Source organism: Balaenoptera ricei, chromosome 15, assembly GCF_028023285.1.
Source record: "Balaenoptera ricei isolate mBalRic1 chromosome 15, mBalRic1.hap2, whole genome shotgun sequence".
Classification (NCBI taxonomy): domain Eukaryota; kingdom Metazoa; phylum Chordata; class Mammalia; order Artiodactyla; family Balaenopteridae; genus Balaenoptera; species Balaenoptera ricei.
In genome coordinates, this window is record NC_082653.1 from 67,563,530 (window position 1) to 67,591,444 (window position 27,915).

At 47.5% G+C, this 27,915-nt stretch overlaps 1 protein-coding gene across 1 annotated transcript in view; it reads left to right on the top strand.

The window, feature by feature from the left end:
• Window positions 1–27,915, top strand: part of EEF2K (eukaryotic elongation factor 2 kinase) — a 61,193-nt gene that overhangs the window by 14,278 nt on the left and 19,000 nt on the right. Inside the window, exons 3-11 of the mRNA XM_059896017.1 lie at window positions 13,627–13,727; window positions 17,086–17,146; window positions 18,496–18,533; window positions 18,913–19,084; window positions 22,396–22,545; window positions 22,777–22,909; window positions 23,169–23,296; window positions 24,011–24,212; window positions 25,767–25,834. Of these exons, the coding sequence (XP_059752000.1) occupies window positions 13,627–13,727; window positions 17,086–17,146; window positions 18,496–18,533; window positions 18,913–19,084; window positions 22,396–22,545; window positions 22,777–22,909; window positions 23,169–23,296; window positions 24,011–24,212; window positions 25,767–25,834 (1,053 nt within the window). The remainder of the gene's footprint in view (window positions 1–13,626; window positions 13,728–17,085; window positions 17,147–18,495; window positions 18,534–18,912; window positions 19,085–22,395; window positions 22,546–22,776; window positions 22,910–23,168; window positions 23,297–24,010; window positions 24,213–25,766; window positions 25,835–27,915) is intronic.

Genomic DNA, 27,915 nt, shown 5'->3' on the forward strand with positions numbered 1-27,915 from the left:
GCATTTGTGTGTATGCGGGTCTAGAGAAAGGATGTAAAATGTAGTTTTTCATGTTGGTTGTGGTCAAAAGAGCCACTGCTTAGAGTTGGGCATCCTTCTTCTGGATTGAGGAAGAGGGGACTTATTTTGTTAGGAATTTGTGTTCATACCATGGCAAAGCTGGTATAGAGAAGAGGGAGAAAGGCGAACGTTATTGGACTTTTGTGTAATAACTGGTGGTGAAAAAATTTTTTTAATGCAGTACTGTTATCCTTATTTAATTTAATCCTCACAAACAGTAAGTATCAGTTTGTACTGTGACCAAAATGCCTAGTACCACTTTGGGATTTGAAATTGAAGTCATTCTTCTCTAACTGCCGAATTAATCTGTTTTTAGAAAATTAATAATTCTAGTTCTCAGACAGTTGTATATTTTTCCTTTCAAGTCAGAGTTCTAGCTTAGGTCTCTCGGGCAGGCAGCTCCAAAAATAGGCCTGTGGGTCCCCTCTGAGGTTGGGGGGCCCCTGAAGGGTCAGGTTGCGAGTTGCCCTGCTTTCCTGTCCTAAGGCGGCTTCTGAAACACACACTCTGGCCCACAGAGGGCAGCGTGGGAAGACAGGGGAGCAGCTCGGCGCTCCTGTCTGTTCCAGTAAGTCAGGAAGGCTCGCGGAAACACTTACCCCTGCAGCCTCGTGTACCACATGTGAGGGGATCCAGGTGCCAGAGGGGGCTGGAGGGGTCAGAGCTTGTGAAACCCAAACCAACTCATGCTAGCTCAAGTGAAAAAAAAAAGGAAATTTATTCTAGCAGTCAAGAAGTGTTTCTTGAGACGCAGGGGCAGAAACAATGTCTGGCCTCTCAGGGGACGGATCCAGGAAGCTGGAAGGCCACAGGACTGTCTCTCTCTGTCTCATTCCTCAACTCTCTTTGCCTATTCTTTATTCTTCTCTGCACCTCAGTCTACACAGTGGGAAAATGGACCCCCCCAGCCCCAGGGTCCCCTCATTACAGACGGAGCCACATGCTAAGACAGATCTGACCTTCTTCCATCCCAGCTGTTAAGAGGAGAAAATCTATCTGTTTGGCCCAGCCCGAGTCAGGCGTCCTCTGTCTCTGGTCCAGTCACCTCTGGCCAGGGCACGGCATGGTGGGGCACCGGGGATCACAGAACGGGGGCTGCTTCCAGAGAAGGAGGATCCTGGAGGCCTCCTAGTGGGGCAGACCCCTCAGAAGGGCTCCACCCATAGCTGCCTGTTCAGAGGAGCCATGAGCCTGGTTTGGCCTTTTGGCAAACATCGAGTGGGTCCCGCAGCTGGAGGGTCTCAGACAGGGAGGGATGGACACAGTCTCTGACCACAAAACTCAGTATGGTAAATCCTTTAAAGGAAACACGGATGGAGTGATCCAGCAAAGGGAAGTTTGTCTCTAGGTCTGGCTTAGGACGTGAGCTTCATGAGGGCAGGACCCTGTGGCCTGCTCAACATTCATCCCCAGTGCCGTGCACACAGCAGGTGCTTTATTTGGAATCAGTGAGGAGAGGGATGAGTGCTGAGCTCACTTCATTGGGTGCTATCTTGCTAAACGACAGATACGGACAGATAGTCGGTATTTACATAAAACAGAAACCACTGTGGACCATTTGACAATAGTTATTAAAGTAAAAAATACTTATACCTCAGTTATAATTAACATAGACTATTACATTAGTTTCAGGTGGGGACAATTCTTTATTTGGTGGAACTGTCCCTTATATTGTAGGACATTCAGCATGTCTGACCCCTGCTCACTAAATGCCATATTCTCCCCTATTCATTATGACAACCCAAAATGTTCCCCACTGTATATTTGCAAAGCTCGCATGAGGGGGTACTGCCCTCAGTTGAGAACAAGTAACAAAACATTTGTACAAGTGTTCAGATTTACATATTCAAAGATGTGCTTTACAGTATTGTTTGTAATAAAGAAAAAATGGAAACAGCTCAAAAGTTCCATTGAGAGGGACCTGTTTAATTATAGACCATGGTCCTAACAGAATGCTGTATTTACATTAAAACAAAAATGTTTCTATGTGAATTGACTTCAAAACAGTGCCAAGATATACACAAGATATATTTTTTGTGGGGAGAAAACAAAATCCATGAAAAGCTCTTGGGATAGTGCTGGTCCATAATAAGGACAAACAAAAGTTAGCTATTTTTATTTTTATGTGCTGTGAAGTAAAAAAGCAAGTTGAAATATGATCCCACTTGTATCAAAAAACATAGATATACATGTATTAGTATTTGCATAGCAAAAACTCATAGAATGTTATAAAACAATTTAAAAATTACTAACAAGAAAAAGAAGGAATTTGCATCCAACAGTTAATGGTGATTCTCTCTGGGGGAGAGGGTGGCGTTAAGGGGGACTTTGATTATCTACATGGTATATATTTTTAAACATTGGAACTTTTAAAACTACACGTATGTATTCCTTCTGTGTGCAAAAGGATGTTTATAGAAGAAGAAAAATAAAGCAGCACAGCCAGGTAACCGCCCCTCCCCTAAACAAACATCAGTAATTTGCTGTCCTTGGGCTTCCCTGGTGGCGCAATGGTTGGGACTCCGCCTGCCAATGCAGGGGACACGGGTTCGAGCCTTGGTCCGGGAGGATCCCACATGCTGCGGAGCAGCTGAGCCCGTGCGCCACAACTACTGAGCCTGTGCTCTAGAGCCCACGAGCCACAACTACTGAAGCCCACACGCCTAGAGCCAGTGCTCTGCAACAAGAGAAGGTGCCGCAATGAGAAGCCCGCGCACTGCAATGAAGACCCAACACAGCCAAAAATAAACAAATAAATAAATTTATAAAATAATTGGCTGTCTTTAAAACTCATCGATTCTGCAAGAGAAAGTTCAAAATCTTCACTGACGATGGTAGCTCATGGTCCGCAGGGGCCCCGCACCTCTCCCCGCTCCTGCAGCAGGCTTCTCTTTTCACGCCTCTTCCTGAAACCTTTTTCAGTTGGGTCTGTTAAAATGATTGTTCAGCCTCCCTAGACACCCAGCCCTGGCTATTGTCTTGGCATTCCTTGGGGCTCGTAGCAGACCTTTCTGTGCATCTGTCATTCTTGAATGTCATTCTGTTTACAGGTCAGCCCCTGACCTCAAGGCTAGGGTTTGTGTCCCATCGCACTTCATCCCCTGTACTCAGAGGAAGGGCTGTTGAAGGACGAGATGTAGCTCTTGGCTGCCCACTGTCCTAGGTGATCGAAGGGAGGCTCTATGGGGTTCTTGTTGCCAGTGGTGACTTCAGAGGGAGATGGCAGCTCAGTTTTCCAGACCTCACTCTCCCTGGCACTCAACAAACTGAACGTGTTTTTTCATTTACTGTCGACATGGCAACTGAGTTGTTTAACCAAAATGGCTACCTGGCATTCCTCCAAGGTGGCACCGCCACCCTGGCAGGTACCAGGCGTGTATTGTGAACTGTTGAGTTTGTCACTGTCAAGGCCAGGGCGTTTTGCCTGAGTTCCCAGGGGGATGGTGGCAGAATCGTGCAGGGGGCCACCCCCTGGGTAGAATATCAGGCAGCCAACCAGAGGATGTTTATACAGTTTATCATAATGTGGGAAAGTGCTTCTGCTCTGGAGTTAATTTTAAAGAGCAGAATTTAGAGTATGATTTTAGCTCTGTAAATACACACACGTGCACACACACACACACACACACACAAAACAAAACCCTAAAAGGAAGTACATCAACACGCCAACAGAGATTGTCTTTGGATAGGATCATTTTTTTTCTACTTCTGTGCCATGTCTACATTTTCTAGAATAAGCATATGTTTTCAATTTTTTAATAAAGTGGAAAATTTTATTTAAAAGAATTGTTTTCCTGGTCTGAGAATATCTTGGGGATCATTCCTATTAGCACATATAGATCACCTGTTCTTTAAGTGAATTAAGTTGTATTCCATCACAAGATGTACATGGGTTTCTCTAACCAGTCCCCCTCTTTTTAAAAAAAAAAAAAATTTCTTTATTTGGCTGTACTGAGTCTTAGTTGCAGCACCTGGGATCTTTGTTGCGGCATGTGAGATCTAGTTCCCTGCCCGGGGATCGAACCTGGGCTGCCTGCTTTGGGAGCATGGAGTCTTAACCGCTGGACCACCAGGGAAGTCCCTAACCAGTTCCCCGTCTTGAGGGACACTTGGGTTGTTTCCTTTTTTTCCTGTTACAAACAGTGCTGTAATAAATCTATACACATATCTAAACAAACTTGAAAATACATGTATTTTATAATATGTAAGTAATATACCTACACGGTAGAAAGAATTCAACCTGTACAAATGGTAAACAGTGAAAAGTAACCCTCCCACCCCTGATCCCTGTTTCCCTGGGGGATGTCCTTCCACAGATGTTCCTTGTGAGTATAAGCATATGTACGTATGTGAGTCTCTTCCTTTTCTTTTTCGCAGAAATGTTAGTTTACCGCAAACCTGTTTTGCACTCCTGTGCTGTCTTCCCATATTGGCACATATGAACTGACATCAGCTAGAACTTATAGAACTGGCACTGTGGATCAGGCAGTCCCGCTCTACATGTTTTACTCATATCAACTCATTGAATCTGCACAGCAGTCCTATGAGGATTGATGTTTTGACAGACAGTAAAACTGAGGCTCTGAGATCTTAATTGCTTGATGCTTCATGAGTGCAGTATGTTGTCTTGCTTATTTTGTTTTGTTTTTCTAATGGCCGAATATCATGGCATTATCTGGAAGCACTGTAATATATTTAGCCAGTCCCTCATGGGTGGGTGTGAAGGTCGTTTCCAGTCTTTTGCTACCACAAACCGCTTCCGTAAGCATGTCTTATGTGTGTCTCTTACATGTGCGTGTGTCCTGGTGCCCACTCGGGGGTGTGACTGCCTGGTAAATCCCCAGAGGTAGAATGGCTGGAGCAAAATGTTTGTGGGTTCAAAACTTGGCTGAGCATTGCCCATTGCCCTTCAAAGAGGTTGCACTGGCATTGGTGCTCCCGTGACGCATGGGCACGCCTGCTTCCCACGCCCTTCTTGGTAGACTTTGGTGATTAAACTGATACTTTCAACCCGCCCAGTGTGGCTCTAACAGCTTGGTCAAAGTCCAGCAGTCACCCCAGAATGAAGTGGATGAGCGTCTGATGACTCACTGGGAAAAGAGCCATCGCTGCCCACCCGAGCCCGGGGAAACCCCAGCCTGGCAGCTTTGGGCTTCTGCCCCTGCCCACTGACCACAGGAAACTCTGTGCATACGCAGAGGTGGTGACCATTTTGGTACTTTGCCCAGTGCTCTGGGAATGCAGAATGGGAAAGAGAAGCTTAGGTGTCCTGGGTCCAAAAAGCTTTGGACCTCCAGCAAAATAAGGGCCTGCTGGACAGATGAAGGAAAAAGACGTTGCCTCTGGCATTGGGCAGGAAGCCATCAGTGACCTGGTGTCTGGAAAACAGGAGGAGGCTGAAGAGAGTCAAGCCCGGCTGGAGGGACTCATCTTTATGAAGCATGTGGTCCTTTATGGAATATGCTGGATATTCATTAACAGGGGTCCCCCTTCTTTAATTTTATTTTGTAAATTTTGAGCAGCTTTATTGAAATATAATTTACATACCATACAATTTAGCCATTTAAAATGTACAATTCAATAGCTTTTAGTGTATTCATAAAATTATGCATCCACATCACCACAGCCAATTTTAGCTCATTTTCATTACCCTAAAAGAAGCCCCGTACCTCTTAGCCATCACCCCCCAGTATCCCCATCCCACCCAGACCTTAGTACCCACTAACGTTATTTTCAGTCTCTATGGATTTGCTTCCTCCAGACAGTTCATGTAAATAGAATTATACAATATGTGGCCTTTTGTGTCTGGCTTCTTTCACTTAGCATAGTGTTTTCAAGGCACATCCATGTTGATGTGTCAGTACTTCATTCCTTTCTATTGATGATGGATATACCAATTTTGTTTATCCATCAGTTGATGCACATTTGGGTTGTTTCTCCCTTTTGGCTGTTTTGAATAATGCTACACAAATCTTTGTGTGACCATGTTTTCCTTTCTGTTAGGTAGGTACTTGGGAGTGGAATTGCTGGGTCATATGGTAACTCTGTGTTTGGTCCACATTCTTTTTTTTTTTTTTTTTTTTTAAATTTTATTTATTTATTTATTTATGGCTGTGTTGGGTCTTCGTTTCTGTGTGACGGCTTTCTCTAGTTGCGGCAAGTGGGGGCCACTCTTCATCGCGGTGCGTGGGCCTCTCACTATCGTGGCCCCTCCCGTTGCGGAGCACAGGCTCCAGACGCGCAGGCTCAGCAATTGTGGCTCACGGGCCCAGTTGCTCCGTGGCATGTGGGATCTTCCCAGACTAGGGCTCGAACCCGTGTCCCCTGTATTGGCAGGCAGATTCTCAACCACTGCACCACCAGGGAAGCCCTGGTCCACATTCTTGAGTCCTGGGTCTTCCATTTCATGGTTGCTGTAGGTCTGAAGGCAAATCACCTCCTCACTCTCTGAGCCTTGGGTACCTCGTCAGTGGACTGGGAACTATCCTACCTGCCTGTCCGTCCTTGGCCAGGTTACCGTGAGGTGCCGGCCAGGATGCTGTCTGAGGAAAGACTTCCAGGAGACAGGGCGGTTTGTCATCCTAGGGAATGTTATTGCTTTGCTGCTTTTTGTTCCCATCCTTCTCTTCCCGTCCTCTCTAGCCATGACTCTGAATCCCCCTGGTCAGGGAAGATGAGCTGCAGCTACTGTTTTCAACAGAGGGAGATTTCTTGAGGATTCTTAACTTTGTTTCCTTTATAATTATTTGTTTTATTGCTTATAGAAGTAATGTATGCTCCTTGCAGAAGACAACTTTGAAAGTGCAGATACAATTGCTGTTAAGGTCTTAGTGTGTATTTCCGTATAAATACAGACACAACTAAATAAACAGGGACTTTTCCTTACAATAACAGGATTTTGCTATATATGCTCTCTAATAACCAGTTTTTCCTCAGCAATCAAGAAATGGTGCATATCTTTCCACATCAGTAAATGTGGATCTAGTCCATCATTTTTTTAGTGGCCCCATGGCAGCCCGTTGTATAGATATGCCACAGTTTCTTTAAGTATTTCCTTTTGTGGGATCCTTAGGAAGTTTCCAGGTTTTTGCTATTATATTCAGTGCTGGGTTCCATGGAAATTACACGAAACCTCTAAATGTGTGTGGCCCAGAGTGGGGCAGCCACACAGTGATGTGGCCTCTTTCCATCCCAGAGCGTGACTGTGCATCCCCACTTCTTCCCACTTCTTTTACTTGTCCTTGGCTGTGGTTTAAGCCCTTTACTGTCGGTCAGGAGGGGTAAGTAAGGCTGACTTAGGGCTATAGTTCTTAAAATCTACAGAAGTGATGATGGGGAAAACATATTTTATGACATCTGCTTACTGAATGTAACAGTTGATGTTTCAAGAAGGAAGCTTCGGGCTTCCCTGGTGGCACAGTGGTTAAGAATCCGCCTGCCAATGCAGGGGACACGGGTTCGAGCCCTAGCCCGGGAAGATTCCATGTGCCACGGAGCAACTAAGCCCGTGTGCCGCAACTACTGAGCCTGCGCTCTAGAGCCCGCATGCCACAGCTACTGAGCCTGCGTGCCACAACTACTGAAGCCTGCGCGCCTAGAGCCCGTGCTCCGCAATAAGAGAAGCCACTGCAATGAGAAGCCCGCACACCTCAACGAAGAGTAGGCCCCGCTCGCCGCAACCAGAGAAAGCCTGCGCGCAGCAACGAAGACCCAATGCAGCCAAAAATAAAAATAAATAAAATAAATTAATTTTTTAAAAAAAGGAAGCTTCAAGGAGCTACTGGATGCTTCTTCATGTAAGATCTGGATGCTTTGATTGCTGTGATAGTAGTAATAAGAATAGTGATATAAAAACGGCAGCAGTAGCTGATAACATCATATGTGCCAAAGAGATTGCAAACACATTAGCCACACATCTGGTCTCACTCCTGGCATATTTCAGGAAATTTACTATTATTATTAATTATTTATTTAGTTTTATTTTATACTCTCAGGCTCTGAGGAACCAAAGCCATTCTGTTCTCGTCCCAGGATTATGTTTTCCTCTTTGTGAAACCCCCTAGGCCCCTGTTTTATGTAAGAATAATTAGTCCACTCACCTGAGTTTTAGGCTCTTTGAAACTAGAGAATGTTAGAGCTGTCAGGGCCTTAAGGTCATCTAACCCAGTGATCTTTTTTAATAGCGTTGACTTACACATGCAATGCCTGAAGACATTCTCATAGTAAAAAAATGAAGACAGTGTAGATGAAGCTGAAGTCACCTTGATCAGCCTCTTATCCTCTTCTATTCCCAGAGATAACCATTGTGTCAGTTTTGAATAATCACTTTTCAGACCTTTTAAATTTATTTTTATCTTTAATTTTTATTGAAGTATAGCTGATTTACAACATTATATTAGTTTCAGGTGTAGAACATAGTGATTCAGTATTTTTGTAGATTATACTCCATTTAAAATCATCATGGGGCTTCTCTGGTCGAGCAGTGGTTAGGAATCCGCCTGCAATGCAGGGGACACAGGTTCGAGCCCTGGTCTGGGAAGATCCCACATGCCACGGAGCAACTAAGCCCAGGCGCCACAACTACTGAGCCTGCGCTCTAGAGCCCATGAGCCACAACTACTGAAGCTCGTGCACCTAGAGCCCATGCTCTGCAACAGGAGAAGCCACCGCAATGAGAAGCCCGTGCACCGCAACAAAGAGTAGCCCCCGCTCACCGCAACTAGAGAAAGCCCACGCACAGCAACGAAGATCCAACGCAGCCAAAAATAAATAAATAAATAAATAAATGTAAAAAAATAAAGTCATTATAAATATTGGCTATATTTCCTGTGCTGTAAAATTTTCAGACCTTTTAAGATGCATTTATATATAAATGTACATTTATGCATATATCTACAGACACACATATCCTTAGAAATCTATGGTATTTTTTTCATATATATATTTATTGAAGTAGAGTTGATTTACAATGCTGTGCCAATGTCTGCTGTACAGGAAAGTGACTCAGTTACACACATATAGACATTCTTTTTATATTCTTTTCCATTATTTTATCTCCTGGTTTATCCCAGGAGACTGGATATAGTTCCCTGTGCTATACAGTAGGACCTTGTTGTTTATCCATTCTAAATGTAATAGTTTGCATCTACCAACCCCAATCTCCCATTCCATCCCTCTACCCCCCCATCCCCTTTGGCAACCACAGGTCTGATATCTGTCTGTGAGTCTAAGAAATCTATAGTACTGATTTGTGGGTTTCCTCCACCAGTAAATGGTGTCATGCTGTTTGCTTTATTCAGCACCTTGCTTTTTACCCCCAAACAGTAGGCCTTAGGGATTGCCCATATCAGTACCATCATCTTTTTAACGGCTGCATACAAGTATGCCAAGTGTACCTAATCATCCCCCTGTGGGCTGGCAGGTTATTTGTAATGCTTGCCTGTTACATAGCGTCATGAGCACCGACCGTCTTTGGGCTGGCTTACCTGGGCACACCTGGGTAGGTGATCAGCATGGCTGGGTCAGAAGTCAGTGAAGAAGGTTAATAACTGCTGGCCAACCATCTGGCATAACCAGATGGCCCTCAAAGGTGGCAGTACCTGCTTCCACTCTCCTCACAGTGTCTGAGAGCACTCACTTCCCAGTCCTCCGTAACCACCTGTTTTTCCTAACCTGATGGGTAAAACAGTACCAGTGATTTCAGCTTAGCTGAGGTTGTTCACCTGTAATGAGCACTGCATGCTCAGTCAGCCACTATTTCTGGTGGGAGCCTGTCTACCCCACGGGTGGGGACAGGAAAGAAGCTGACCACCAGTAGTCAAAATATTCTTCATTGTCTTTTGTAAATGAGGAAATAGAGGTTCCCCCAGTTGGTCAGCAGTGGGCGGGAACCAGAGCTGAGGGAACTGAATCTTAGTACAGGACTTTTTATATTGTGCTTTAAAAAAAAGTCAGTTGCATTAAACCCACCTATTGCCAGTAAGGCGTGGCTTGATTTTTTTTCTGGGTTTGTAAAAAAAAAAGGTAATTCTGAGCCTGTGAAATAACACGCCCTCTAATTCTGAAATACTTTTTTCCTTGACTGTTTTTTTTGGTTGCTGCCATAGCATCCGGCCAGCAGGTAATTTCTGTCGATAATCCTCATTGAATGGGGGGCCCTATCTTTGGTTGCTTAGGGCGCGTCTTAGTCACCGGTTGAGAGAGGTACATTGAGAAAGTCGTGTGTCTCAGGCAGAGAACAGGGCGCTTGTACAGACATGCTCAGAAGGGCGGCCTGCTGACTACTCAGAACTCAGCAGGCTCCTTGACAGGTCGGGGTCAGAAGGCCATCCCTGCCACTCACAGCAGCTGGAATGCAAGAGGGGACTGTGGCACTTTTTTAAAGTACAGAAATCCAGCAGCTGCTTTAGTCGTAAACATGTCTGCTGCAGGGTTCTGTATAACAGGGAAAAGGCAGTGACAAGCTCAGAGTCTCACTGTGGAGAAACACAGGTGAACAGTTAAGTCAATAATGATAAACCCATGCAGTGGATTGTTGTGTGTTTTTTTTTTAATTTTTATTTATTATTTATTTATTATGTTTATTTTTGGCTGTGTTGGGTCCTCGTTTCCGTGCGAGGGCTTTCTCCAGTTGCGGCGAGTGGGGGCCACTCTTCATCGCGGTGCGCGGGCCTCTCACTATCGCGGCCTCTCTTGTTGCGGAGCAGAGGCTCCAGACGCTCAGGCTCAGTAGTTGTGGCTCACGGGCCCAGTTGCTCCGCGGCATGTGGGATCTTCCCAGACCAGGGCTCGAACCCATGTCCCCTGCATTGGCAGGCAGATTCTCAACCACTGCGCCACCAGGGAAGCCCCAGTGGATTGTTAACACAGCTGTTACAGCTAACTTGTAAATTCATGTTGTGATGTTTGTGTCAAAAAATCTGAGTGATTTGTTCTTTGCTTCTTGGAGTGTAACCTAGGAGAATCTTTTTGGAGGAGAACTGCAAATTTCTAAACTTTAAATGTGATCCAGTGATTACACTTCCAAGAAGTATGTCTTACTGAGCTCTTGCACAAGTGCACAGAGATTTAGATACGAGGATGGTCCCTTCAGCACTGTTTATACGAGGGATTATTAGAGAGAATCTAGATAGCCATCAACTGAGGTCTGAGAAACAGCTTAAGGTACATTTATACAATTGTATATCCTACAACCATGGAAGGGAAACGAGGTCGACCCAGCCTGTCTGTACGTTTGACATGGAAAGGCTGGGTCCGGGATCCTGTGTTAAGTGGAGAAACGTAAGATGCAGAACAGAATACTGTGCCAGTGCTCTTAAATTCATGTGTGTGTTAACAAATGCATAGGAGGAAACCTGCAGAATATCTAAATCAACTGTCAGCTGAGGTTTTCAGAGGAATAGAGGTTAGAAAGGACTGCTGCTTTCTAATTCAGAATTCTGTAGTACTTGTACTTTTTTGTAATAAGCAGATCAAACATTTGGAATCAGGGAAAAAAATCAAGATCACTAAATAAAGAACCAAGTCCCATTGACCCACTCTCCTGAAAGGCTGTAAGTTATATTTGCAGTGTGATTCCAATTTTATTTAAAAATGCACGTAAGGGATCTGGAAAAGAACTAGTCCAAAACATTGATGATAGTTGCTCTGGTGGACGGCATGTGGCAGATTTGAATTTTCTTTGTCTTCTGTATTTTCCAAGTGTTTTCATTAAGCATGAATTAGCTCCAAATAGGAAGGAAAAAATTACGGGCTTCATTTTTAGACTTTGCAGAGATTAGAAAGCCCCAGTAAGGGAGCCCTGGGTCGTGTGCGTGCATGTGTGTGAGTGCCTCATCTCCTCGGAGCAGGCTCCCAGTGATGGAGCTTAGGCCGGGGGCGTGCGCTGGTAGCTGTCTTGTTTGGACCCAAGTCCGTGGAAGAGCTCCTAAGAGCTGGTCCAGGAGGCTGAGGGATGCCATTGGGGGGTGGGGAGGTCTGGAATCTGCCAGGCCCAGACAGTGGCCAGCCCACCATCCAGACCCTCCCTGTGGCTCAGGCCTGTGGCCTGGAAGGGAGTTTTGGTCTCACTGATTCTGTAGAGGCTGTCGGGCAAAGGTTCAAGCTCTACAGGAAAAGATGGAGAGGGTATTGCTACCCATTGTGAGAGTCGGAGTGTTTGTTTGGAGGGGACAAGAAAGGAGTCCACCTTGGGATTATAAAAGCAGTAAAATGAGCTTTTTTTTAAAAAAAAAATATTTATGTATTTGGCTGTGCGGATCTTCGTTGTGGCACTCGGGATCTTTGTTGCGGCACGTGAACTCTTAGTTGTGGCATGTGGGATCTAGTTCCCTGACCAGGGATCGAACCTGGGCCTCCTGCATTGGGAGCGTGGAGTCTTAGCCACTGGACCACCAGGGAAGTCCCAAATGAGCTTCTTAAAACAAAAAAATGGGGTCGTACTATGACGCTGTTGAGAATCAGCATGTTCTCTCCATAACGTGCCTTGGTCGTCTTTCCCAGTTGGTACCCTTGAAGCCCTGTTCTTAACAGGGTTTGAACGTTTGGGGACATGTTTTCGGGCAGCACAACAATGGAAGGCACTGAGGCACCGAATGGGTGGAGGGCAGGGATGCTGAACCCTGCAACGGGCAGAGCAGATCTGCACAAGGAATTGTCCTGCACCCCCAGGACCTTGGAACGTCTCATGGGAATCTGTTCATAATTAACTGAGAACTTAGCACTTTGTTAATGTAAAGGCAACATATCTTTTGCATAGTTTGATATACTCTTGAGTTTAAGAAGGTTAAATTGTCTATGAATCTCATTTAGGGCAGTAAAATGGGGTGTATTTATGATTTATACAATATTTATGAAAAGGTGACATTGGGCCTGATAGGGTCCAGAATTCCCACCATAAGGTGGTTTAGCATTTTAAATGAATAGAATCAAAGTGTATTAACCACTCCCCACAGACGTTTGGGATGAATTCAGTTTTGCACAATACCAGTGATAACTCTTGTACACATATGTTTGCACACTTATGTTTGTATTTCTAGGGGATACATTCCTAGATGTAGAATTGCTGGGTCAAAATAAAGGGATACACTTTTTCCATTTTAGTACATTGCCAGATTGCCGCTAGAAGAGGTTTATACCCACTGACAGTACGTGAGAACACCTGTTTCCCCACATCCTGGTCAGGCTCGTCATTACCAGCTGTTAAAATGTTTGCCAGTCTGAACAAGGCGGGATGGGGGAATATCATCTTATTTTCATTCTCAACTTTTTGATAACAAGTGAAGCAGTATGTGTTTTCTATACATATTATGTTTCTTCTTCGGTTTTGTAGTTAAGACAGGTCACGTCTGGCGGTGGGAAAGCTGGGCCCATGTGAGCTGTGCCCGTGTGAGGTCTTTGGGGAACTATGTTCCTACAGGGATAATAGATGGGAACGATTCTCTCTGACTGATGCTGTCTGCCTCCCCAGAGGTTGGAGACACTGGGAAATCACAGGGTGAGAGGAGCTGCCCTGCACTGTCCCAGAAGCTCCTGGTCTGGACCTAACACTCCCCTTTGCTTCTGCAGGAAGCTTGGAAGCATGCAATCGAGAAGGCCAAGCACATGCCTGACCCCTGGGCCGAGTTCCACCTGGAGGACATTGCCACGGAATGCGCCACGCGTCACAGGTCAGTGCCTTGTCTGCAGACGCTATATGACCCCAGTCCACGAGGAGTCCTTGGGGTTTGGGTCCTCCTTCTGCTTAAAATCAGTGAGGCTTAAGTACCCTTGGAGATCAAGGAAAAGGGAATATAATAATAATAATATCAGCCAATATTTGAGTATTTACACATGCTTAAGGCATTGTGCATGATCTCATTTAACCCTTACAGTGTGTATTTAATTCTGTAAGGTGTGTATTCTACAGGCTAGGCTGAGCTGTGCTGCAAGTACAAATACCCCAAGGGCTTAATGCAACAAAGGTGCATTTCTTGCTCATATGAAGTTGGGTGAGAGTTGAGTAACTCTTCAGGGCAGCTCAGGGATCCAGGCTACTTGTGTCTTGTGGCTCCATCATCTCAACACATGACCCCACAATTGCTATCAAAGGGAAAGAGAGCAGACCAGCTTTTCAGTGCCTTGGCCCCAGGAAGATTCACCGAATAGAGCTGGGAGGGTCTAGATTTCCTATTTGAAAAGGCAGAAGGAAGCAAGAGTGTTTTCAGGGGGTTTCAGGAAGAAAAATGAAAAACAACAAAACACTACCACCAACATAATAGTAAGGAAGACTACGATGATGATGACGAGGGTCCTTATTTACTGAATTTTCCATCTGCTAGGCACTGTTTAAACGCTCTATATGTATTTACTCATCAAAAAAATTCTGGAGTAGTTGTGTCAAGCATTCGGGACTCCTGTGAGAATCTGATGAAGCCATCTCAGAAAGTTGCACACATATGTCTAATTTTACTCATAATTTTAGAAGACTCATGGATCTGCCCTGGGGCCTGTCCTGTGTCCTGTGACCTCTGTAGACCCCTCCAGCTCTGACTCATCCAGGTCAACCCTGTGAGTTCCCTCAGTTGCCCCAGTGGAGAGAGAGAGGTTTGAACAGGGTCACCCAGGTAGTTAATAAGATAACTTTCTGACTCAGACCAGTGTCTTTGAATTAGTCAGGACTCTGTTTCAAGTGCAAGTGACAGAAACCCAATTCACCGTGGCTTAAGCATAGAAAGGAATGGTGGGCTCATCTACATGGGCTTCACGTATGGCTAGTCCCAGATGCTCCAAGGATGCTTTTGGCTCTGACCCCAGACAGACTGTCTTACGTCAGTGGCACAGATGGCCCCTAGGAGCCCCACATTTCATCTCACTCAATGGGAAAGGATCTTTCTTTCTCAATTTTTTTTAAAACAAAAGTTCCACATTTGAATCTCATTGGCCTGGCTTTGGTTATAGGCCGGTTACTGAACCAGTCATTGTGCCAGGAGCTTTGCTCTCACTGGCCAGGTCTAGATCACATGCCACAAGCCAGAAGGTGCTGGGGGATCAGCTTCACCCAGTCCATATGTTCTGAGAATGGAGGATGGTGGTTTTCCAAAGGAAAATTGGGGTGCTGTTACCAGAAGAAAGGGGAGCAGTTGCTAGGTAGGCAGAAACCGTGGAGCCCTCTCCACCTTTCTGCAATGTGTTCCTGCTCCCACCTTGTGAGGAGATGGCTTAGAGCCTGGCGTGCACCTTTCCCCGTTTCGGAGGCTGACCTCCTAGTGGGCGCTGGGGTCTGTGCCGGCAGCTGAGGTCAGCATCGTCGGGGCCCCAGAAGGCCAGGTTGTGGACTTCTGTTCCTTCCTGCCTGTAAACGCAGCGTGGTGGCTGGTCGGTGACATCTGGCCTCCAGGCTGAGGACACCAGGCCACCAGGGAGGCCCTTGGAAAAGCAGGACTCACATGCTGGGCTGGTTCTGTGTGTCCCTGAGCTCCTTGGGGACCAGAGACCAGGGGCCGCGCCAAATTGTGTTTATTTCTTAACCATAGTAGCTGATTTCACCTGCCCTGGCTGCCAGCAGAGGGAGGTCAGGCACTGATGGCCAGAATGTCCAGAGATTTCTAAATTGGAGGCTTCCACCTCTATTCCTGGTTTTTAAAGAGCTCTGCTGCAAGCCAGCCCTTTATTGGGACAGATGTCCTGTTCACGTGGGTTGTACCCAGGCTGGTTAAGAGCAAGGTTCTGTTTGAAACCGACCTGGGTTTGAATCTTGGCTCTCAGGAAGGTTTTTTCCACCTCTCTGAACCTTGGTTTCCCCATCTGGAAAGTGGGCACAATATTTGTACGGATCTCACAGGGCTGAGTGATGGTTGATGGAGGAGTTCCGTGTAAGCGCTCAGCATACAGTGAATGCTCAGTGAACCTAGAGCGGCTCTGTCCTCTGTAAGGTTAGTGATTGTGAAGGACAGTTAAGATCCTTCCATTGTTGCATGTCTCTGTCCTCCCCCAACTTCTGGGCGCCTCTCAGCTTTCAGTCTGTTTGGAAGTGAGGGAAGACTACTTCCTTTACCTTGGCCTCTACATAGTAGTAATAACAATGATTGCTGTTATTTATTGAGCACAGTACTTGCCGAGGGCTGGTGCCAGCAGGTGTGTGGCTCTGACAAGCCTTCCTCCCCACCCTGGGCCTGGGATGGGTTAACTGCCAGGCCTCTGCTTGTTTTTCAGGCTCTGAGAAGGCTGTTCCCACGAGCTGGGAGGTTCTGGAGTCTGTCGCCCCTGAGGGAGGGCCAGGGAGGCATCTGCTGGAGCTAAGAACACACCTCAGCCCTGGGGGAGGTTTTAGATTTTAGGGATTTACGGGGCCAAGGAGCTTCCTACCAGGCGAACCTGTTAAGGCCCAGCCAGGCCTAGGGCCAGATTTGCTCTGGGAAAGAGGATCCCTGGGAAAAGAGAGATGAAAATGTTCTGGAACCCTCTCCATCCCTCTCTGCCTTGGGTGTGTATCCAGCAGCCCCTTTCCTGGTTGGACTCAGAGGCAGGACCCTCCCCCAGCCCTGCCTGCACCGGGACCTGGGCTGGGCCTCACACTGGCAAGACCGAGGATGCAGCCGCCTCCCATCCTGGGACACGCCATTCGTTATCTAGGCCAGTTATAATAAGGATATTTACTTATTCAACTGTTCATCCAACATGCGCTTATTAAGCCTCCCCTGTACCAGGTCCTGTTCACTGGCCTGTCTTTGTGGATTTACACTCCAGTGGGGGAGCCAGATAGGTAGGGAGCGAGCCCGTCCACTGCACAACAGTAAGCGCTGGGGGACATGGTGGAGAGGGAATAGCTGCCTTTGACGAAGGGGAAGGAGGCTAGTGTGGTGGGGACCTGGGAGGGAGGGGGAGTGTCCACAGACCCAACCCAGGAGGTCGGCTGGGCCTGTGGGTAGAGAGCAGATTTGATCCCGAGGGCAGTGGGAAACCCAGAAAAGTCTTCTGCCTTTAGCTAGTGAGTGACAGGATCAGGTAATGGATGCTGCGCCCTGGGGTGGGTTCTGGTCTCTGCAGGTACAACGCTGTCACCGGGGAGTGGCTGGAGGATGAAATTGTGATCAAGATGGCGTCTCAGGTGAGCAGAGCCTTGAGCCCAGCGTAGTTAGGGCTGACTGGGGATTTCTCTTGAGCCAACGTCAGGGCTTGCTTCCTTTCCTCCACACCCACTTTATTTTATTTTTTTAACTTTGGGGAATTCTTTATAGTACTGTATATTTATTTTATTTTTTACAACAGCTTTATTGAGATGTAATTCACACACCATACCCCATACCCATTTAAAGTGTATAGTTCAGTGGATTTTAGTATAGTCACAGAGTTATGCAACCATCACCACGATCAGTCCCAGAACATTTTCACCATCTCTAGAAGAAACTCCGTACCTACCCATTAGCAGTCAGTCTCCAATTCCCTCATCTGCCCCAGCCATGGGCAACCACTAATTTATCTTCTGTCTCTGTATATTGACCTATTCTGGGCATTTCATGTATTAATCATATATATCAAAATATTTTTCTTGACACTCTTATTGAAAATCAGTGAACCGTGAATGTGTATATCAGTTTTCAAAACTTGCAGGTCACCACCTATTACTTTTCATCTAACAAGGTGAACTCAGTGGGTTGCAAGAAAAAGGAATCAACTAGAAAATAGAGAACTTCCTGCATAGTAAGGGGCAGGATCGATTTGTGAAACATTTTGTAGTGTATCACACACTCAGAAAAGTGTATAGCTTGATGAGTTTCACCAAGTGAACATGTGTATAACTAGCACCCAGATCAAGACACAGAACATCACCGGCACCCCCAGAAGCCCCTCTCAGCCCCAGTTACTACTCCTTTACCCCCAAGGGTAAACACTACCCTGAATTCTATCACCCAAGATTGGTTTTGCCTATTTTTGTACTCTGTATAAATGGAACTGTACAGTATATGTATAGCTCAACATTTTGTCCATGAGGTTTGTACGTGTCTTTTCTAGAACTGTAATTTGTTCATTCTCATTGCTGTATAATATTTTGTCAAGCAAATAGACCTGAATGATTGATCCATTATACTGTCGATGGACATTTGGGTGGTTTTGCTTTTTTTCTGTTACAGACAGGGCTACAAAAAACATCCTTTGACATGTACTGTCTCTAACCCCACCCCATCACCCCCATAATATCTTCACCCCCTGGGGGGTCTTCTGCTCAGCTAGGGCGGGGAATAGGGTGGTCTCATCAGTCCTGCAGCCTCCAGGCTGGAAGTTCTATGAGGCCTTGGTGCTGCAGTAAAGGAAGGAGGGCCCAGGGATTTTAGGGTTGAGATGAGGTCCAGGGCATCGTTTTGGTGGGTGACGTCCAAGGGGAAAATCTCCTCCTGGCTCAGGGTAGCCTCTGGGTGGGGTGTGGGGACTGATAACCCGCTGTGTGATGTCTTTCAGCCCTTCGGCCGGGGAGCAATGAGGGAGTGCTTCAGGACGTAAGTGACTCAGCCTGCCTCTCGGGGGGCCCTGCCCAGACTCCCTCAGGCCCCTGAGAGCAGGGGCACTGTGACATTTCCAGTCAAGAAATGGAGACAGTGGCTTCTCTTCTTGTAGCCCAAGCTCCTCTCCATCTGGTCTCCCTTGGACCATACGTTGGGACCGGCCGTGGGGATGGGCTGGAGGAGAACAGGAAGTATGTCCCTTAAGCCCCCTTCGCAGCTCCTTGAAGGATGCTGTGGGGTGGGGAAGCCCCTCCCACCTCTTGCATTTTGTTCCTGGCTCTAGGCAGCCGGGTCAGGCAGGGTCTTCCCGTCCTGAGGACTAGGGCTGGGATCTGGAGCACCCAGACGGGCCCCCTGGTGCCTCTCCCCTCAGGAAGAAGCTCTCCAACTTCCTGCACACTCAGCAGTGGAAGGGGGCCTCCAACTACGTGGCAAAGCGCTACATCGAGTCCGTGGACAGGGACGTGTACTTTGAGGACGTGCGTCTGCAGATGGAAGCCAAGCTCTGGGGAGAGGAGTATAATCGGCACAAGCCCCCTAAGCAGGTGTGTGGCACCCCACTCTGCCACCCTCCGACACCAGGACGTATCTGGAGATGAGGGCGATGGAGGTGCCTGTCACAGGCTTCCTTCTTCACCGTCTCAGCAGCAGCTAATAACAACCATCATGTATTGGGCCTGATAGGCCAAGTACTCTACATGCCAAGAGTTATTTCTTTCTGAAAACAGAGGTCTGAGGTTGTTTGAGGTTGGAATGTTTTTATTCCACTTACAGATGGGATCTATTAGTCAGGATTTTTGCTTGCAAATGACAGAAACCCACTCAAACGGGCTTAATCCAAAAAGGGAATTTATTGCCTCCTATAACTGAGAAATAGTGCTGGCTACAGGCGTAGCTGGATCCAGGACCAAACTGAAGTTGTTGGGAATCTTCCTCCAGCTCTAGCCTCAGTGTTCTGTGTTGGCATCACTCTCAGGCGGCTTTTCAACTTGTAGTGACATGTTGGTCCCAGTAGCTGCAGGCTCCCTTTCCGTTTCTCGGCAACCTTGATGGAATGACATGTTTTCCCACAAGTTTCAATGGAAGTCTCAAAACTGGGTTTCTTTTTTCTTTTTTTTTTTTTTTTGGCCGTACCGCGTGGCGTGTGGGATCTTAGTTCCCCAACCAGGGATCAAACCCGCGTCTCCTTTGTTGGAAGCACGGAGTCTTAACCACTGGACTGTCAGGGAAGTCCCATGGGTTTCATTGGCTTGATTAGGTCAGGTGCCTATCACTGAGCCAATCACGACGGCCAGGGTGTGGGAATATGCAGATTAGGCAGGCCTGAGCCTTGTACCCACCAGCAATATGGGTTCTTCCACCCAGACTAGGTGGACTGAGATTGGTGGCTCCTGAGGAAAAGCAGGAGAGGGAGTGGGGAATGGATTCCTTCCTTATCTGCCCCTGGGGAACCCAGGGCACAAAGGGGTTAAGTGTCTTGCCCAAATGGGCAGGGATGGAGTCAGGGCTCAAATCCAGGCTTTCCAAGCCCCTGCTCTTGGCTTCTTCACTTGAGCCCCCAGGGTATTGGTGACCTGAACCAAGCAGAACTTCCTGTTGCCTGCAGGCATTTGAGGAAATAGCACCCCAGGCCTCTGCCCTGCTTAAATTCACACCTCGGCTCTCCTACTGTTTGTGCACCTACTAGCTATAAGGTACCATCTTCTGAGTGCCTAGGAGAGCCACACTTCCAGGCAGCCAGCAGAATTTATTGAGTGCCTACTGTTTGCAGAGCCCCTGATTAAGTGTCCTTGGTGTGGATACAAAAAGCCACATTCCCACCCTCGGGGGTTGTGACCTCCTTAGTAATTCAGTACACTCAGGCCTGGCCACTTTTTCCTTCCTCCCTAAGCTTGTTTCTGCCTCAGGACCTTTGCACTGACTGTTCCTGCCAGGCTGCATCACTGCATCTCCTCAATCCTGCTCACGGTTCATGTCTCAGCTCATGTCACCTCCTCAGCTAGGCTGTGCTAGACCGTCCTAAAGGAAGTAACCCACTGCTGCACCCTCTGTCCTGTCACTTTGTTTGTTTTGGTTTCTTTTTTTTTTCAGAGCAATTGGCACCGTCTGAAAGGGTCTTATTCATGTAGTTAATATTTCAGTTGCTTCTCTCCCCCGAGGGCAGGGATTTTATCTGTCTTGTTCAACTCTGTCCGAGTGCCTAGGTGCTCGGTGAATACTAACGTGGTTGAATTGATGAAGGGGGAGGAATGTGGTTGTTTGCGGAGGACCTGGCTGTCTCCTTGCGGATGTGTCCTTGCCACTGACCCTCACCCAGTGGCCTTCTGCTCAAGCAGGTGGCCCTGCAGCAGACTTCCTGGTAGGAATGGAGCCAACTTTTGGGACAGGAGCCCTCTGGGAACCAGCCACTCCTTCACCCCTGGCTGGTTCTCAGAACTGAGGCCACATTTGGGGAGGTTCTCACCTCTCAGCTCTGGGCCCCTTTGGCCTCTGCAGTTGTTGTCTGCCTGTCTGGTGACTCAGCCAAGCAGTTTCCTGGGTGGTCATTTCCTTGGGAAACCCAGACCTGGCTCCTGTTGTGGGTGGCGTCAAGGGAACAGGGTGCCGTGGGTATTATCTTGTGTAACAGATCACAAGTTAGAGTTTCAGGTTTTCCCTGCTCTACTTTACAAACATACACAGTACTTACATGTTTTCTTCTGAGTACAAAGTTAAACATATACTTGGTGCAAAATTTAGCAAGGAATGTCTGAGTCCCCTGTAATTCCCCTTTGCAGGGAAAGAACCACTCTTGCGGTTTGGTATGTATCACTCTAGAATTGTGTCTGCTGATAATAATGACATCAGCAAACGTTGACCGGCTCTTTCCTGTGCCAACAGATTTCATCCTCTTACCCATTCCTCAGGTGAGGAAACTCAGGCACAGATTGGTGAAATAACTTGCGCAAATTCACTGTATTAGCATAAGGCACAGGTTGAGTTGCTTAACAGACAGACCCACAGTTGTGTGCTAACTCGAAATGGTTTCCTTTTGTCTCACCTAACAATCCCGCTTTGGTGGGGTCTCAGGGTGGGCTGGGGCTTCGCCTCCTTAAGTCATCCAGAGGCCTGGTTCCTTCTGTCTTGTTGCTCTGTCACCTGCCGGGAGTTGCCCTGGACTACATGGTCGGATCTGGCTCACTGGCAGATGTCCACCTTACAGCCTCAGGAAGGCCAGGGAAGGAGAGGGCAGGCTGGAGTGGCATCATCACTGCTGCTTGCTTCCTATTGGCCAGGCTTAGTCACATGGCCACACTTAGCATCCAGGGGAAGCCAAGCGATGCCATCCATCCTTACCGAATGGCTGTGCATCCTGTTAAAGCTCAGGGATGGAGGGTTGTCTTAGTCCATTTGGGCTGCTGTAACAAAATACCACAGAATGGGTAACTCAAAAACCACAGAAATTTGTTAAGTCCAAGATCAAGGTGCCAGCATGGTCACGTTCTGGTGAGGGCCCTCTTCCTGGTTCATAGCTGGCATCTTCTTGCTGTGTCCTCACATGGTGGGCAGAGTGAGGGAGCTCTATGGGGTCTCTTTTATAAGGGCACTAATCCCATTCATGAGGGGTTCTCTCTCATGACCTTATCACCTCCCAAAGGCCCCACCTCCTAATACCATCACCTTTGAGGGTTGAGATTTCAACCTATGAAATTTGGGGGGATACATTCAGGCCGTAGCAGGGGTTTTCATTCTCAAAGGAAAAGGGGAATGGATTCTGGGGACAATTAGCAGTTTCAGCCTTTCTGCTCCAGCCTCTTATCAGAGGAGGGTTCCGCCTGGGTCCTCCCTCTGACCCCCCCTCCCACCTTCCCGCCAGGTGGACATCATGCAGATGTGCGTCATAGAGCTGAAGGAAAGGCTGGGCCGGCCCATCTTCCACCTAGAGCACTACATCGAGGGCAAGTACATCAAGTACAACTCCAACTCAGGCTTCGTCCGCGATGACAACATGCGCCTGACACCGCAGGTGAGGCCCCTGCAGAGGCCCGTGCCCCGTCTCAGCAGACCTCGGGTCCCTCCGAATTAAGCAGGGCTCCTTCCTTTGTCTTTGCCTCTCTACAACTCCTCCCTGCAGATAAAGGCTCCCAGCATGGGCAGAGGTGGGGTGTTGAAACCTCTCAGAGCAGTGCCTGCCAGCGTTTGTGCAGCCCACGGCCTGGTCTCTTGCGGTCACCTTTTCTTTCATGTTACCCCACAGGCCTTCAGCCACTTCACTTTTGAGCGTTCCGGCCACCAGCTGATTGTGGTGGACGTCCAGGGTGTGGGTGACCTCTACACCGACCCACAGATCCACACCGAGAGGGGCACTGACTTTGGAGATGGCAACCTAGGTAGGCAGGGAAAGCCAGCGTGTCCATGGAGACCACACTCCCCACAAAATCTCCGGGCTCTTTGTTCACCCAAGAAAGCAGGCCGAGGTGATATATGGGGCGCCCCAAGATTGTGGAGACGGGATCCTGGGGCCTCTGGCTCCTGCCAGTTTAGCATGTTTTACACCTGCCCCTGCCACATTTAGGGTGCTCAGTACCGTCCTGTCCCCGTCCCAAAGCAGAGCAATGCTCCAGACCCCCTGCTGTGTTGTGTCCGCAGGTGTCCGTGGGATGGCTCTCTTCTTCCACTCTCATGCCTGCAACCAGATTTGCAAGAGCATGGGCCTCGCTCCTTTCGACCTCTCCCCAAGAGAGAGGGATGCGGTGACTCAGAACACCAAGCTACTGGTGGGTACCCAGTGTAAACCTGCTCGGACTGGCAGGGCCCTTCTGCTGCCAGGACCCGCAAACTGTGTTTCCTGTGTGCTGGTGGCTCAGGCCCTGCAATGCTTAATTGAAGAGTATTGGGGCTGGAAGACTCTTAGTCCTGTCTGTGTCCCTCGTCCCTCTTGAGCCAATGCCCACAGCCCTCCTGAGTATCCCCACTAATAGAGGAACTGGGGTCTGCTTGATTTGGGCGCATTTTTGCCCAGAGTGAGGGGACCAGGTGTGTACAGATAGCAAGTGGGGTGTGTGGAATGTGGTTTGTGTGATGTGTTGACAAATGGCTGGACCAGACTTGGACCTGGCTCACTGAGTACCTCGCCGTGTCCAGAATGTGCCCCCATCCCCACCCCCACTGCATGGACCAGATATAAGACAATATTGGCAAAGACCAGCTTGGGATTCTGGAATGTATCCCCCAGCTCAGGGCTGTAAAGCGTGGGCAGCGCTTCTGGGACTGCTGGCCCTCTGAGCTCCTGTTCCGGATGCCCCTTCTTAGAGGCCTTTGGGTTAATCCCCCACTGATTCGTTTTAGGTTTTCTGCCAGTCCCTTAATAGGCACAGGTGGGTGCTGTGGCTGGAAGGGCCTCAGGTTTTGAGGGAACAACAGGCAACAGGAAGAGCCCCTCTTTCCCAGAGGGTGCCTGTGTGATGTGCATGTCCCTGTTAATTCTCCAGCAATCAGCCCAGACCATCTTGAGGGGGACAGAGGAAAAGTGCGGGAGCCCCCGGGTGAGGACCCTCTCGGGGAGCCGGCCCCCCCTGCTCCTTCGCCTCTCAGAGAACTCTGGAGATGAGAACATGAGTGACATAACCTTTGACTCTCTACCTTCCTCGCCATCTTCTGCCACGCCGCACAGCCAGAAACTGGACCACCTTCGTGAGTGATGGTTTGGCCCCTGGGCATTGTGATTGGAGGGGACGAGCACAGGTAAAACAGGGCTAAACTGGCTTTCACTTATGTTAGAAAATCAGACATGCCAACCAAAAAGGTTGATGGCCCAGATGGTTTTATGGGTGAGTTCTTTTTAAGAAACTTTCAAGATGCAGTCATCCAAATGCTGTAAAAACAGCCTTTGTTGTAGAAAACAAGGTAACATTTTTCAGAGTGTTTTATGAAATTAGCAAAAACTTTTATACCAAAATTTGACAAAACACCAAAAAAGAAAACTATATCCCAACCTCAGTTATAAATATACAAGGCAAAAATTCTAAATAAAGTATTAACAAATAAAAACTAGTATCTTAGGGAATTCCCTGGCGATCCAGTGGTTAGGACTCCTCACTTCCACTGTAGGGGACGTGGGTTCAATCCCTGATCGGGGGGGAAAAAAAAAGAGACTAGTACCTTAAAAGAATAGTCTGTCACAGCCAAATAGGGTTTTTGCAGGAATCTGAAAGTTGTTCAGTGTTCAGAAACCAATTAACATCATATGAACAGGTCAAAGGGGAAAAATGGGCATCATTATTTCCGAAGTTGAAGTGACAGAGTTTGCTCATGATATGGATGCGGGGTCTGCAGGAAAGAGGGGAGGCAAGGCTGACTCCAAGGTTTTGATCTGAAGAACTGGCAGGATGATGGGGCCATTTATTCAGCTGGAGGAGGCCCCAGGGAAGCAGGAGAGGAGGATTTTAATGTCAGATATTAAAGAAGCCTGTAAATCACCACTGAAAGGCCTGGGGAATAGTCTGAAGCAAGAGTTGACAAACCTTTTCTTAAAAGGCCAGAGAGTAATAAATATTTTAGACTTTGTAGGCCATGTGGTCTCTGCATTTGCAGCATAGACGCAGCCATTGACAATACTTAAAACAAATAGGTGCGGCTGTGTTCCAGTAAAACGCTATGGACACTGCATTTTAAATTTCATATAATTTTCACATATCACAAAATATTATTCTCCTTTTGACTTTTTTCAACCATCTAAAAATGTAAAAAGCATTCTTAAAAACCACATGAGAATAGGCGACAAGGCAGATTTGGCTGGTGGCAGCTTAGGACAGGAGATAAAGATTGGGGTTGTTGGTTTTTAAGCCATCTAAGGCTTCTCCCATTTGTAGCTACTCATTGGGCCCCAAATATACAAATGGCTTTCCTTCCTTCACAACTGCACCTCACTGAGGTTTGACCATAGGTCATGCACATGGTGCTTATCAATACATGACACAATTGTATTTGCATTATGACAACCCCAAGGAGGCACACCTGTTAAGCTGCTTGCTCAGGACCCCACAGCTGGCGAGTAGAGACTCTGGGTAAGTTCTCGAGGAATAATTGTGGCCCCCCCGGTGCTGACAACATACATTCTTCACCCATTTTTGTACTTTATAAATTTAAAATAAAAAAGGCTTGGTGGCAGCTGTAGGCTGTAGATGGGTCTTGTGAACTGTTCCAGCGATGGAGCCTGGTGCCTTACTCCATTTTCTCCCTGCTCAGATTGGCCTGTGTTCAGCGACCTCGATAACGTGGCACCCCGAGACCACGACCCTCTGGACAACCACCGGGTGAGTAGAGGGGGTGGAGGAGCAGGGCGGGGAGGAGTGGACCCCCTCTCCCGGGAACTGAGGATGAGACCTCAGGTCCAGAGGTGGGTAACCCAGGTCTGCTCCGGGCACTGGCAGGAGGATACAGGTGCATGGGGGGAATCCCAGCCTCCTGCCCAGGGCAGCATTTTGTCTGGGAAGAGCTGGGTCTATTCCAGTTCCTGGAGGTGGTTAAAGCAGAGAGAATCCAAATCAGCAATAATGCAACCTTCTGGTACATGCTGGACTTGGCCCTGGGTTTGGTTTGGCCGCACGTTGTGTGGCCAAGCTATCTTGGGGCACAGGGGGCTACGTTGGGTCTCTGATGTGTAACTTATAGCACAGGTAGCTGTGATGCTTACAGCTTGGATAAGCAGAACAGGTTTCCTGCAGCCTCTGCGTGACTAGCAGTAAGAAGCTGTAGATGACATATTTGCATTCAGACAAACATATATTATGGTGTCAAATTAAAAATTCATGAGAATGTTTTAAACAGACTTCACAGAAACGTTACACGTGCACAGGCCATAGCATCTTAAGCTGCACTCTCAGCTCCAAAGGTTCAACTTCGCTCCTGACAGCTTTTCAGAGTTCTTGAGTGGGAACAAAAAATAGGAATAGCTAAAAAAAAAAAAAAAAAAATAGGAATAGCTGACACATATGGACTCATCACCATGGGCGGACACTGTCTTAAGAGCTTGGTAGATACTTCTCATTTAATCCTCACAACAACTTATGAGATAAATAGATGATAGTTTTTATTCCTTTTAGAATAGGTTTTATGTTTTACTCTAGAGCTAGGATGAGTTTTAGAATTTCAGAGTAGGTTGAAAAGGAAAAGATTCAGAAAATTACAAGGTGAAAAGTCTCCCTCCCACCTGTCCCCTCAGTCACCTGCTTATCCCCAGCATTAGCAGCTGCTTAGACAGTGCCCTCATTATCCCTGATTTAGAGACGGGGAAACTGAGGCACAGAAAGGTAAGCCACTTGCTCACGGTCACTCAATGATGGAGCCAGCGTTCAAACCCAGGCCATCTGGCCTCGAACCCACCCTCTATACTGCTGCCCTTTGCTTTTTTTTTTTTATATATATAAATGTATTTGTTTATTTACTTATTTATTTTGGCTGCATCGGGTCTTCTTTGCTGTGCGCAGGCTTTCTCTAGTTGTAGCGAGCAGGGGCTACTCTTCGTTGCGGTGCACGGGCTTCTCATTGTGGTGGCTTCTCTTGTTGCGGGGCATGGGCTCTAGGCGCGCGGGTTTCAGTAGTTGTGGCACATGGGCTCAGTAGTTGTGGCTCGTGGGCTCTAGAGCACAGGCTCAGTAGTTGTAGCGCATGGGCTTAGTTGCTCCGCAGCATGTGGGATCTTCCCAGACCAGGGCTCAAACCCGTGTCCCCTGCATTGGCAGGCGGATTCTTAACCACTGCACCACCCCCCTTTGCTTTTATTCTCCACCATTTCTCAGATGAGGACGCTGAGGTTTGGAGAGGTTAGCTGCCTTGCCCAGGGTCTGACCTGGGGAGTTCAGAGCTGGGGTTTGAGTGAGGCTCTCTGTTTCCCGGCTTGGGAGTGGTTCCCAAGGGTGGGACGTGGGGCCCAAGGTCATGCAGAGTGGGTGCGAGGAGGGGGCTGCCTGGAGCTTTTAGGTATAGCCTGTGATCCAGTTTCAAAAAAAGACTTTCACTCAGCACACTGAACACTTCAATTTGGTTGTCTGTAAATTATACCTCAATTTAAAAAAAAAAAAAAAAAAAAAGAACAGCTATTTGGCTCACACAGAACAAAGACCTGGGGGAGGGTGGTAGGAAGCCTGTGGTGCTTCTAGAAACCAGGGCAGGGGCCTTTTTAGAATAACGCAGCTCCTTCGGGTGGAGTGGATCCTGGCCAGACCAGAGACCAAGGATTCCACTGTGTATGTTCCATGGCGCCCATCTGTCTAGGAGACTGATCCAGGTTTTACATTTATGGTAGTGATACCAAGCTTCTTTTAAAAATATATTGACTTAAGTAAAATAAAATGGTTTACTTAAAGAAAAATAATAAGGGCTTCCCTGGTGGCAC